This window comes from Myotis daubentonii, chromosome 6, assembly GCF_963259705.1.
Source record: "Myotis daubentonii chromosome 6, mMyoDau2.1, whole genome shotgun sequence".
In the NCBI taxonomy this organism is placed as follows: domain Eukaryota; kingdom Metazoa; phylum Chordata; class Mammalia; order Chiroptera; family Vespertilionidae; genus Myotis; species Myotis daubentonii.
The window spans coordinates 82051749-82065184 of record NC_081845.1 but is presented as its reverse complement, the minus strand read 5'-3'; the positions used below and the strand labels follow the sequence as shown (position 1 = coordinate 82065184).

Below are 13436 nucleotides of genomic sequence, written 5' to 3'. Positions count from 1 at the left end.
ACGTCACCCGGAGCGCGCCCCCGAGTGCGCGCGGTGATTGGCTGGAAGGAGGGCGTTGTCGACCTACGCCCCCCGACTGGCTCGCTCGCGGGGGCCCGGCTGCGTGGACCTCTGGCTGGTGGGGTCCCGGGCGCCCCGCTTCCGCCGCGCTCTCCCGGAGCCCAGGTCCGAGACCGACCGGCCGGTGAGTAGGACCGTGCACCGTGGGGCACGTCAGCCTTTACCGTCTCTCCGTTCTTCTGGCTCCTACCCCCCCTCACCCCCGTCCTCTGTGCCTCTGACCTCTCCACCTCCAACTTCTTCCTGCACGTCCTGCTCGGACGGGATCCCGCTCTCCCCTACCGTATCCTGAGGCTTAGGTTCGCCTCCGACCGCTCACTCTCAGGGAGGCCCTTGGGAGTTGAGAGGTACTGCGGGGCAGGTGTTTTTCTCGGGTCGGGGGCCGTGTCGCCATGTTCCCTGGCCACCCAAGCACCCCGAGGCTCCTAGGCAGAGGTCACTTGTATGGTTGCAGAAGGGTGCATTGGCGCCGCATGTTACTGTGAGTGTGAGTGTGTGTGTGTGTGTGTGTGCGCGCGTGTGTAAGAGGTGGCGGTACTCCTAGTGACTTTCGGTATGCAGGTAACGGAAAGTCAGATCTAAATTGACGTAAAATTGTAAATTACTAACTTGTTTTCCGTTCTATCTAGAAAGAGAGCATTATATCAGAAGGTCGAAAACGTGGATAGTGTATGTGTGGTTTTAGATCACTTGATGATTTCTCCCTCCCCCCCCCCCCCGCATATGTTATGTTTAATGATTTATTTATGCTAATATTTAATATGCATGTTCTAGGTTGTCATCTCCAATCCAAATTTGCTGAACACTGGAAGTTGGTTGGTTCTTTTTTTTTTTCTTTAAAAATTTTTTTTGATTTCAGAGAGGAAAGGAGGAGAGAGAGAAACATCACTGATGAGAGAGAATCGTTTATCAGCTGCCTCCTGCATGCCCCCTACTGGGGATGGAGCCAGCAACCGTGACCCGCTGGTCCATAGGTCCACTCTCAACCACTGAGCCATGCTGGCAGGGCAGAGGTGACTAGTTATTGAAACATTAATGCGGAGCTACATGTAAACAGCCAAAACTTGAAGATTATTTGCTTTGCAAGTTGTTTCTTTGAATGCTTGAAGCTTCTCTTTAAAAAATGTTTTTATTGATTTCAGAGAGGAAGGGAGTGGAGAGAGATAGAAATATCAATGATGAAAGAGAATCATTTATCGGCTGTCTCCTGCACGCCCCCTATTGGAGATCCAGCTGGCAACTTGGCATGTGCCCTAACTGGGAATCCAACCGTGACCTGCTGGTTCGTGGGTCCTCACTCAACCACTGAGCAACACGTGCTTGATTCGAAGCCTCTCTTGATGGGTCTGAGAAAATTTAGAAGTCCTGTTGCCATCAGCAGTAGTTGTGTGCTTATCTAAAAACTAGAGGCCTGCTGCATGAAATTCGTGCATGGGGGTGGAGGGGTCTCTCAGCCTGGCCTGCACCCTCTTGCAATCTGGGACCCCTCTGGGGATGTCTGACTGCTGGTGTTTAGGCCTGATCCCGCAGGGGTCCCTGCGGGATCAGGCCTAAACTGGAAGTTGGACGTCCCTCTCACAATCCGGGACCACTGGCTCCTAACCGCTCACCTGCCTGCCTGCCTGGTCACCCCTAACCACTCACCTGCCTACCTGATGCCCCTAACCACTCTGCCTGCCTGATTGCCCCTAACCACTCTGCCTGCCTGCCTGATCACCCTTAACTGCTTGCCTGCCTGCCTGATCGCCCCTGACCGCCTCTGCCTTGACCGCCGCCACTGTGGCTTCATCTGGAATGACGTCCGGAAGGTCGTTCGGCTGGCTGGTCTAATTAGTATATTATGATTTTATTATTATAGATGATATTTATTTCCAGCCTGTACCAATTTGCCATGTGATTTTCAGGAAGTAAGTTTTGTAGGATTTTTTTCTAATCATTTGTTCAGGTTTAAGAAAGCGCATGATTATTTTGTGTGAAGTGTGATATTTCCTGTCTACAGTCTAGTCTTAAGACAGTTTTCAAATTACTTTTTATATCATTACTAGAGGCCTGATGCACAGATTCATGCATTGGTGGGGTCCCTCAGCCTGGCCTGCGGGGATTGGGCTGAAACCGGCAGTCTGACATCCCCCGTAGTAGTGCGCGAAGCAGCAGGCGGCCTGGTAGGAGCCCGAGCATGGCCAGTGCCACTCCCACTCATTCTGGCCCCACTGCACCTGCCGCTGCTCAGTAGCACTGCCGCGGAGGCCGGAGAGGCTTGCACCACTGCAGCTGCTCTTGCCAGCCATGAGCTCGGCGTCTGGCACCCATGGGTCAGCTGAGCAGCGCTCTCACTGTGGGAGAGCACTGACCACCAGGGAGCAGCTCCTGTGTTGAGCATCTGCCCCCTGGTGGTCAGTGCATGTCATAGCTACTGGCTGGTCATCTGGTTGCTTAGGCTTTTATATATATAGAATATAGATAGATTACACTAATGGTCAGTTATAACTTAATTATTCTTCTCACCCACTTTTGAAGCTAATACATGTAGTGTGTGGCTTGTTAGATGGATGACAAAGATCCTGTGGATTTCATAAATTAAAAATCATAATAGCTTTTAAAATGGGTCTGGCCGGTGTGGCTCAGTGGTTGAATGTTGCATGGGAACCAGGAGGTCATGTTTTGGTTCCTGGTAGGGGCACATGTCGGGTTGGGCCTCCATCCCCAATTAGGGGTGTGCACAAGGCAGCTAATCAATGATTATCTCTCAGCATTGATGTTTCTCTCTCTTCCTCTCCCTTCCTCTCTGAAATCAATAAAAATATATTTAAAAAATTTAAAAACTGGGAATTGTTTTTGTTGTATTTCCATTAGATTTTATATATTTTTAGCTAGTTGAACATATTGTATTTACAATTTTTTATCTTGATTCTTTCACTTGATACTTTTTGAGCCTATCTCCTTTTTAAAGAGACTATGTATAACATTTAAAATTTTGACCTATGTATAATATATTTACACTAGAGACCCAGTGCACAACATTCGTGGACTTAGCCCGGCTTGTGCCCTTTTGCAGTCCAGGAACCCTTGGGGCATGTCCTACTGATGGCTGTAGGGAGCGGACCTAAGCTTCAGTTGGGCATCCTTAGCGCTGCCGTGGAGGCGAGCCACTGTGCTCACCAGCCATCAGCCCAGCTTCTGGCTGAGCGGCATTCCCCCTGTGGGAGTGCAGTGGCCACCAGGGGACAGTCCCTGCATTGAGCATCTGCCCCCTGGTGGTCAGTGTGCACCATAGTGACTGGTTGTTCCACTATTCAGTCAATTTGCATATTACCCTTTTATTATATAGGATGTAAGTGCACATGCAGTAATTGTACAGTTTGACAAATTTCCACAAACTGAATACATCTATATAATCAGCATTCAAGTCAAGACCACCTCAAAAACTCCTCTCTCGCTCTTTCTGAACTAGCCACTATGAGTAACTATTCTCCTCCCTTCTAACATCAAAGATTAGTTTTGGTGATTTTTTAAATACATTTTAATGGCTACATAAAATTCTATCATTTGTATTTTGCTATAATTATTCATTCCTATGTTGTCGATTATCTTTCTAAATCTTCTTTATTACAAGTAAAGCTAGAGGGAACACATATTTTATGTAGTAACTTTCCTAGAAGTGATGTTCCTCAGTGGAATGGCAGTATCATTTCTGAAACTTCTTGTACATATTTCCAGTTTGTTTTCTGAAGTGGTAAAAGCAACTAATACTCCCATAAGTGGTTTATGTGTTTTGTTTCACAACCCTCTAATAAAGTTGGGTATTTTTATTTTCTTTTAAGCTTTACTATAGTAAGAAATGATATGGAAACTAGAATTTTAAGCTCACATTACTTCTTTTTTTAAAAAAAATATACTTTATTAAATTTTTACAGAGAGGAAGGGAGAGGGATAGAGAGTTAGAAACATTGATGAGAGAGAAACATCGATCAGCTGCCTCCTGCAAACCCCCCACTGGGGATATGTCCACAACCAAGGTACAGGCCCTTGACTGGAATCGAACCTGGGACCCTTCGTTCCGCAGGCCGACGCTCTATCCACTGAGCCAAACCGGTCAGCGCTCACATTACTTCTTAACTTACCTATTATAAAACAATATGGCATGATGGATATATTATAAAATTTGCATATCAGAATATTTTAAAATACTAGGTTCTAACAAGTAGCAATTCAGATAAATAGTTTACTGCTTTGTGGAATTTTGATCAAGCTATTTTATTTCTTTAGTAGAGGCCCGATGCACGAAGATTCGTGCACTAGGGGGGAGGTGGTGGTGGAGGAGGGGTCCCTCCGCCCTACCTGCACCCTCTCCAATCTGGGAGCCCTCAGGGGAGCCCTCTCCAATCCGGGAGTTTCTGTCTGTCTTTGCAATCATATGAGTGAATTGTCTGAGACCCTCAGCCCAGTTTGGTTTGTTGCTCACAGAATAATAGAGGCATTTTTTTTTCTTTGCTTCATTGGTGGAGATTTCCTGGGAGTTTTAGAATATCTTCCCTTTAATTTTTCCTAGACACTCTGATTTTACTTATGTCTCTCACCTTTGCTTTCCCTCCATCCCCCACCGCAACAGTAACTTGCTCCAGGCTCACTTTGCTCTAGAGCAGCGGTTCTCAACCTGTGGATTGCGACCCCTTTGGGGTCGAACGACCCTTTCACAGGGGTCGCCTAAGACCATTGGAAAACACATATATAATTACATATTGTTTTTGTGATTAATCACTATGCTTTGATTATATTCAATTTGTAACAATGAAATTGGGGATCACCACAACATGAGGAACTGTATTAAAGGGTCACGGCATTAGGAAGGTTGAGAACCACTGCTCTAGTGTCTAGGACAGGGGTCCTCAAACTTTTTAAACAGGGGGCCAGTTCACTGTCCCTCAGACCGTTGGAGGGCCGGACTAAAAAAAAAACTATGAACAAATTCCTATGCACACTGCACATATCTTATTTTGAAGTAAAAAAATGGGAACAAATAAAATATTTGTATTTGCATGTGGCCCACGAGCTGTCAGTTGAGGATCCCTGGTCTAGGAGATCTGTCTGCCACCAGAACTACGATTCCCAGCATTCCGGGTGCTCCCTGCACTCTGGGCTTCTGCATCTGGTCCTGGGGCTGCCATCAGAAGTATGATTCCCAGCATTCCTGGTGCTCCCCACGCTCTGGGTTTTCCCCAACTGAGGGAGCCACGTCCCCCCAAGCCTCGGCTCTCCTGCTCTGCTCTCCGTCTGGTAACCGAGGGAGCCATGTCCCCCCCAAGGGAGCGACCGAGGGAGCGACCGATGGAACCACGTACCCCCAAGCTGCCAGGTCTCCCACTCTGCTCTGTGTATGCAAATTACCCGCCATCTTTGTTGGGTTAATTTGTATACTCACTCATTGGCTTGTGGGCATGGCTTGAGTGTAGCGGAGGGATGGTTAATTTGCATGCCTTTTATTATATAGGATTTCTGTGGACCTAAATTTCTACATAGTGAAATGATGAAATTGGACTTAATGGGAATTAGGTACCTAATGTAAGACTCTGTGCTAGTTATAAGGAATATGTAGTTCTAATGTCAGACCAGTGTATAGAATAGACTAGCAGAGAAGAAATATGTATGTGTGTGTGTGTGTGTGTGTGTGTGTGTGTGTGTATTAGAGGCCCAGTGCACGAAATTTGTGCATGGGGGGTCCCCTCAGCCCAGCCTGCACCCTCTCCAATATGGGACCCCTTGGGGGACATCCCTCTTATAGTCCTGGACTGCTGGTTCCTAATTGCTCACCTGCCTGCCTGCCTGGTCGTCCCTAACTGCCCCCCACTGCTGGCCTGATTTCCTTCACTGCCTCTGCATGCCAGACTGGTTGCTCCTAACTGCCCCTCCCCCAGACTGGCCTGGTCTCCCCCAACTGCCCCCCTGCTGGCCTGGTTGCCCCTAATGGTGGTCCCCCTTCATGGCCTCCCCACAGGCCTGGTCACCCCACACAGCCTGCTGTTCAGTTGTTTGGTCGTCCCTCACTAACCCCCCTGCCAGCCTGGTTGCCCCACGCAGCCTGCTTGTTCAGTCATTTGGTCGTCCGTCACTAACCCTCCTGCTGGGCTGGTCGTAGACAGCCATCTTGTGAGGGTGTGAGGGTCAATTTGCCTATCACCTCTTTATTTTATAGGATATTCATACAACTATAAACCTTCTTTTGCCAATCCCTATATATAGAAAGATGTATATATGATTTTATAGACATGTATTTTATGTAGATAACAGATGTATCTTACATAAATAAATGCATTTTATAGAAGCATAAAAGTATTCTAATATGTTGTCACATGGGAGATGGTCTGTCTATATAAAAGGCTAATATGCTGAGTGTCCTTCCCTCCGTCAGGGTAATGACATCAAGTAGCAACACCCGGCTTCCTCTCCCTAGCCTCCTTGCAGTTTCTTCAGCCCAGGAAGACTTTAGCCAGGTGGAAACACTTTACACTGTAACCAAGTATCTGTGAAGCATTTTCCTGGGTCTCATCTCATTTGATCCTCACAGAAGTCCTGGAGTAGACAGGAGACTCAGTGGAATCCTATTTTCTTTTCATTAGCCAGAAAACGGAGATTTAGAAAGCTTAGAACCTTGACCCGACTGAAAAGAAGTAAGAAATGGTGAACCTTGAAAATGACTTCAGGTTTTCTCACTGCGCAGAATATAGTCAAACACTGCTGCAGTTAAATATTTTACCCTTTTTTCTCCCTGCGTGATCTACAATAATAATCTACTTCATGTTGATACTTACTGATGTGTTGCTGACAATTACCTGAAAGAGAAGTTGGGGTACTTCACTGGGCTGGAAAAAGTTTAGCTAAATCAGAAAGCAGGTCTAATTAAGCAAGTTTGTTCTATATCTATAAAAGGCTAAGTTGACTCGTGCATGTGCGATACATACTAGTAAAAAGCTCTCGCTGGTGCCAATCGCACGCATGTGTTTTGATCTGTCATTGTCAATTGTGAATTTGGTTGACATTTCTATTATAGAGAAAGGGTGAATAGCGACATCAATTTATTTCTTCTAATTAATTTCCTTTCAATGTGCACAAATTCGTGCTCTGAACCACTAGTATATGTATAAATAGGAAAACGGAGTTCTATAGATTACTGAAGAGGCCATTTAGCCCCGTTTGTGGATTCAAGGAGAGGCTGTGAGTATATTAGTTCAATTCAAGGCCTTTGAAATGGGACTGCCTAGATTCAAATGCTGGCTCTTTTGTGCCTCAGTTTCCTTGTCTGTAATAATATTAGTACCTATTTCTTAGTGTTGTGAAAATTAAAATTGGTACTTTATGTATAAAGTTCTTAAAGCAGTGCTGGGCCCATAGAAAGCCCTGTATATTAGAGATGATATCTTAGCTGAATTAGCCAAATAAGAACATTCCAGTCAGGTGGGAGAGCAAGAACAAATCAAAGAACTTTGACATATACAGGGAACTGTGGGTAATCCAGTACCTATAGAATACAGATTGAGGAAAAAGGCAGAGATTAGTCTGAGAGGCAAGCAGGTCATGAAGGCCTTAAATGCCTGTTTGTCTTCCTTACCACTTTTTATCCAGCCGCCAATACAATGCCTGTCATTAAATAAGTGTTAAATGAAAACCTTTTGAATGAAAAGAATCAATTAAGATGCTATATACTATATCCTCTCTACAATGCAGAGCCTTTGAAAAATCTTTAAGAGCAGTGTGACTTCATATTTGCTCTGCTGTCAGTGTGTAGAATAAATTAGAGGGGCCAAGACTGGTTAGTAAAATCAGCTACGAGGCTATTGAGGAAGACGACTAGAACAATAATAGTAGTTGTGAGAAGACGGGCCAGTTATAAACTATCAGATACAGGAAACAGAAAAGAAGAAGAGATAAAATCACACTAATATACCTTCTTCCTTCTCTTTTCTCACTAATAGCTCCCATTTTGCCTTTCTCTTGTAAATAAATATACCCTGTGCTCTTTTTCTAGATCAGTTTTTGATTCTGTTGGGTGTTTTCCATGCTCCATCATGTTGAGGGCTAAGACTCGGCTTGTTTTGCTTTCACCTCATCATCTGAAGCAACTAAAAGAGTCATCAGGCTCCAGACTTATATGGCAGCGACTTCTACATCAAAAACAACCCCTTCACCCAGAATGGGCTGCCCTGGCTAAAAAGCAGCTGAAAGGCAAAAATCCAGAAGACCTAATATGGCGCACCCCAGAAGGGATCTCCATAAAGCCCTTATATTCCAGCAGGGATACTAAGGACTCACCTGAAGAACTTCCAGGAGTGAAGCCATTCACACGTGGACCATATCCCACCATGTACACCTTTAGGCCCTGGACCATCCGCCAGTATGCTGGCTTTAGCACTGTGGAAGAGAGCAATAAGTTCTATAAGGACAATATTAAGGGTGAGATTTTAATGAGATATAATATTTATGATCAAACATACACTTTCTCATCTTGGTTTCTTTTTGAGGGGAGGTTGGCTAATCTCTGTAAAGATAATAGTTATTTTATAATTTTGTAGTTTAGATTGTATTCTGAAAACAATGAATGGTTTTCAACTTCCATGGTCAAAGGATAGGTGAGCCAGAATAAAATACTCAGTTCTTTTTTTAAAAAAATATATTTTATTGATTTTTTACAGAGAGGAAGAGAGATAGAGAGTTAGAAACATCGATGAGAGAGAAACATCGATCAGCTGCCTCCTGCACATCCCCCACTGGGGAAGTGCCCACAACCCAGGGACATGCCCTTGACCGGAATCAAACCCGGGACTTTTCAGTCCGCAGGCCGACGCTCTATCCACTGAGCCAAACCGGTTTCGGCTGAAAAGTTTTAATAAACATTATTTTAGGGTAGGAATTGGAGGCTAAAAGGGATTAAGTGATGTCTAAAGAAAGAAATAATAATGTGGTATAAATATATTCAGTGCAATCTGGCATTCATTCTCTGAAAATCATATTTACTATTTCTTCTTTCTGATCTATTATAAAGTCATATTGTTTGAATGCTGGACTTGAGAGTCTATAACTTTGTATTGGCCATAGAGGACTGAACTTATATTTAGTGTAGAATATTTCAGCTTTTCACATGATTTTCATAGTTTCCCAGAATATTTGAATAGCCAAGACATCCTGTAATGACCATATTAAATGAAAAAAAATAAGTGAGCATAGAAATACTAAGTACTGTTAGCTATGTATAAAGAGCCAAATCTTGACATGAATCATCAACATATTTCTATCAAAAATGGTTAGGATGCAAAAAATCCACAAATGGACGTATCATAAATGAGGTGTTTTGTTTTGTTTCTTTCATTCTGATAGTGAGGTCTGGAACTCAATTTGTGCATTTTAGCACATGGGAAACAACTGACTGTCTTAGGAAATAAAATATCTATTTAAATTTGTTTTGACATTTACAAACATAAAAATGTTTGTTATAAAGTGTACTATGATGAGATGAATCAACACTTACTAGTGATAGGAAAATCAGTTAATTTATATGCCACACTCTTTAATCTGACATTGTTTTCTTTATATATTTAGCTGGCCAACAGGGATTATCAGTTGCCTTTGATCTGGCAACACATCGTGGCTATGATTCAGACAACCCTCGAGTCCGTGGTGATGTTGGAATGGCTGGAGTTGCAATTGACAGTGTGGAAGATACAAAAATTCTTTTTGACGGAATTCCTTTAGAAAAAATGTCAGTTTCCATGACCATGAATGGAGCAGTTATTCCAGTTCTTGCAAATTTTATAGTAACTGGAGAAGAGCAAGGTGTACCTAAAGAGAAACTTACTGGTACGATCCAAAATGATATACTAAAGGAGTTTATGGTCAGAAATACTTATATTTTTCCTCCAGAACCATCCATGAAAATTATTGCTGACATCTTCCAATATACAGCACAGGTATCCTTTGTGTTTATTATAGGTTTTTCTGTAGTTCTGTGAATGTAGGAATTTTTATAAAATACCATAACCTAATTTGAATTCAGTAACTGACTAAGTAATGCTTATTGTAGTATAAAGTCAGATATGTGGTTTTTTGTCTTGTTTAGTTTTTGTGTATATGTGTTAGTTTCTTTTTTCTTTTCTTTTCTTTTTTTTTTTTTTTGGTCTTTCATGTACTAATGTTATGGTCTGTCATTAGCTGTAGAAATCTGGACACTAGACATTTACTGTATTTTCTTTATTATTAAAATTTTTATAATCAGAGAGGGCCCATAATTTATACTTCTTCATTTCTTAACTTGTGAATAGATACTGGTGTCAGACAGATGGGAATCAAAGTATCAGCTTTATTTCTGCTAAAATTGGATTAGAACAGCAGTTTTCAACCACTGTATCCATGATACACTGGTGTGCTGCAAGAATTTTTAAAACATGCAATACCTGACTATTTAGTTACAGGCATTGATCTCTTTTACCTTAGATTGTCAAATAAAAAAATGACAACAGCCAGTAAAACAATGGCCATCTGGTGTGAATGAATAAAAAAATGTAGCTATTTTTTTTTTGTTAGATCAGCAAAATATATATTTTTTGGTGTGCTGCAGTATTTTAGTAGTTCATGTGTGCCATGAGATGAAAAAGATTGGAAATTGCTGGATTAAAAGGTATCACTTATATCTGCAACTACAATGAGTCTCCTAATATTTCACCCCTGAATTAGGTTCATCTTTCTCAATCAGAGTGGTGGGAAAATAAGACCTTGTAATGTTCTTATATTAACAGCAGTCCCTCCACAGGAAACCTAGTTTCTTAATTTCCCTTTGGATAATTCATATATTTATTTCCCCCCATCATTCTCACTTTGCTTCTTTTTAAAAAATATATAATTTAAGCATTTTAAAAAATGTTTTTATTGATTTTTAGAGAGAGAGGAAGGGAGAGGGATAGAGAGATAGAAACATCGATCAACTACTTCCTGCACACCTTGTACTGGGGATCGAGCCCAAAACCTGGGCATGTGCCCTGACCGGGAATCGAACTGTGACCTCTTGGTCCCTGGGTCGATGAGCAACACCGGCCAGGCTCACTTTGTTTCTTGATAGCAGTCCTCTCCTTTTCCTCACCAACCTTAAAGTTAGACCACTGTTTCATAGTAAAGGACAAATCTCACTTCCACCATCAAATCTGTATCTCTTTCACCTCTTATAATTGCTATTATCTCAGAACTCTTACAAGTATTGCATATTCTCCTCTTTTTAAAAAAAAATATATTTTATTGGTTTTTTACAGAGAGGAAGGGAGAGGGAGAGGGATAGAAAGTTAGAAACATCAATGAGAGAGAAACATCGATCAGCTGCCTCCTGCACACTCCCTACTGCGGTTGTGCCCGCAACCAAGGTACATGCCCATGACCGGAATTGAACCTGGGACCCTTGAGTCCGCAGGCCAATGCTCTATCCACTGAGCCAAACTGGTTACGGCATATTCTCCTCTTTTGAGATTTAGCCTTTACACTTTACTTATTTTCATAGATTTCATCTGTCCATGAAAATGATATTGTATAGAATTGTACATTTCTATCACCCTTTTCAATGTCAAGAACACATGCCCAGGAGGATAGCATATGACAAACCCAGATATACAAAAAGTAGTGGCTTAAACTAAATAGGAGGCAGTTCTCTTTCATGTAGAAGTAGTAAGGTGGGGTGTCCGAAACCATAACAGTCATAGGGTTCCAGTTTCCTTTCATCTGGCTTCTCCTCTGTTGTTAGTGTGCCAGCTCATGGGCCAGGTGTGTTTGTATTAAGAGAGGGACCCGGCTTATCTCATAAAAGGGAAACTTCCAGAAGGAACAAACCAAATTTCTACTTGTATGCCCCAATGGACACACACCAGTAGTGAGGGAAGATTTGAAGTGCAGTTCTGGACATTGGCACTCTGAATTTATAGTTCAGGTATTATAGGAGAGTGGAGAATATAGCAGTGTGTGCTGCCATACTTGTACACTTCACCTTGTAAAAGATCCTAATGTCCTCTACAAGCTCAAAATTGCTTTATATATAGTCCTTCATGAAAATGATAAAAGTGCCAGTTTCAGATATTGATCAAATGATGTTGTATTAAAGTGCTTGTAAACTGTAAACTTTTGTATTATTCCTTAAAAAATTTCTAATCGTGACAAAGTACACATACCATAAAATTTACCATCTTAATAACTTTTAAGTGTATAGTCAGTGGCATTAAGTACGTTCACATTGTTTTGCAGCCATCACCACCATTCATCTCCAGAACTCTTAATCTTGCAAAACTGAAACTCTGTATCTAAGTACTAACTTTCCATTATCCCCTCCTTCCTCACAACCACCATTCTACTTTTTAATCTTTATGAATTTGACTAAGCACCACATATAAAGGGAACCATATAGTATTTATCTTTGTACGACTGGCTCATTTCACTTAGCATAATGTCCTCATGGAGCATCCATGTTGTAGCATGTGTTAGACTATCCTCCCTTTTTAAGGCTGAATAATAGTCCAGTATTTTTATTATTATTAAAGAAATCCTGCTACTAAAAACTCCTCTGGGTAGAGAAGCACATGTTTGTTTCCTTACTTCTTATTTGTAAATTCTCAGTATACTCAAGTAGTATCTTCCATGGAATTCAAGTCCCTTATTGCTTTTGTGATGGAAAATTTTAAAGAGCTTTTAGTTAGTTATAAATAAAATATTTTCAAAGTAAAATACAGATAATCCATATGATATGCTAGAACAACTAATTTTTTGTTGTTAATTCTCACCCGAGGGTATTTTTTTCATTGATTTTAGAGAGAGTGGAAGGGAGGGGGAGAGACAGAGAGAGACACACATCGATTGGTTGCCTATCGCACATGACCGAGACCCTTTAGTCCACAGGCTGACATTCTAACCACTGAGCACCAGCTAGGCCAACTAATTTTTTGTGTGCTTACTGTGCACTGACAATACTAAGTGGTTTAGATGAATTATTTCATTTAATCCTACAACAACTTCATGAGGAAGGTACAATCATTATCTGTAGTTTATACTTTAGGAAATGCAGGAATAACAAGGTCGAGAAACTTGCCTGCAGTCAGTCTCATGGCTAGTTAAGTGACAGCTAGAATTTGAGCACTCTGATTCCAGAGCCCATGTTCTTAACCACTGTGACTTCCAGGTATCTTCCTGGTCACTTAGTATTTATTTTATGTTTGGTTAATTTTTGGGAAGGATAATAATTTTTTGGCTCTTGAGAATATGTGTGATATGCATCTTATCTAACATGAAATTTTAGGAGAATAGTGGAAATGCTGTGATTATGGTAGAAAGAATCTGTCTGAGATATGCATAGCATTAAATAT

At 41.8% G+C, this 13436-nt stretch overlaps 1 protein-coding gene across 2 annotated transcripts in view; it reads left to right on the top strand.

Annotated features, from left to right (window-relative positions):
• The first annotated feature begins 43 nt into the window (after positions 1-43).
• Positions 44-13436, top strand: part of MMUT (methylmalonyl-CoA mutase) — a 39807-nt gene continuing 26414 nt past the window's right edge. Inside the window, exons 1-3 of one of the 2 annotated variants that reach the window (XM_059701476.1) lie at positions 44-184; positions 8081-8505; positions 9649-10016. In XM_059701476.1, coding sequence (XP_059557459.1) covers positions 8121-8505; positions 9649-10016 — 753 coding nt within the window. In that variant the 5' untranslated portion in view covers positions 44-184; positions 8081-8120. Of the gene's footprint in view, positions 185-279; positions 408-8080; positions 8506-9648; positions 10017-13436 lie in introns of those variants that run through there. The other variant, XM_059701475.1, reaches the window with a different exon arrangement.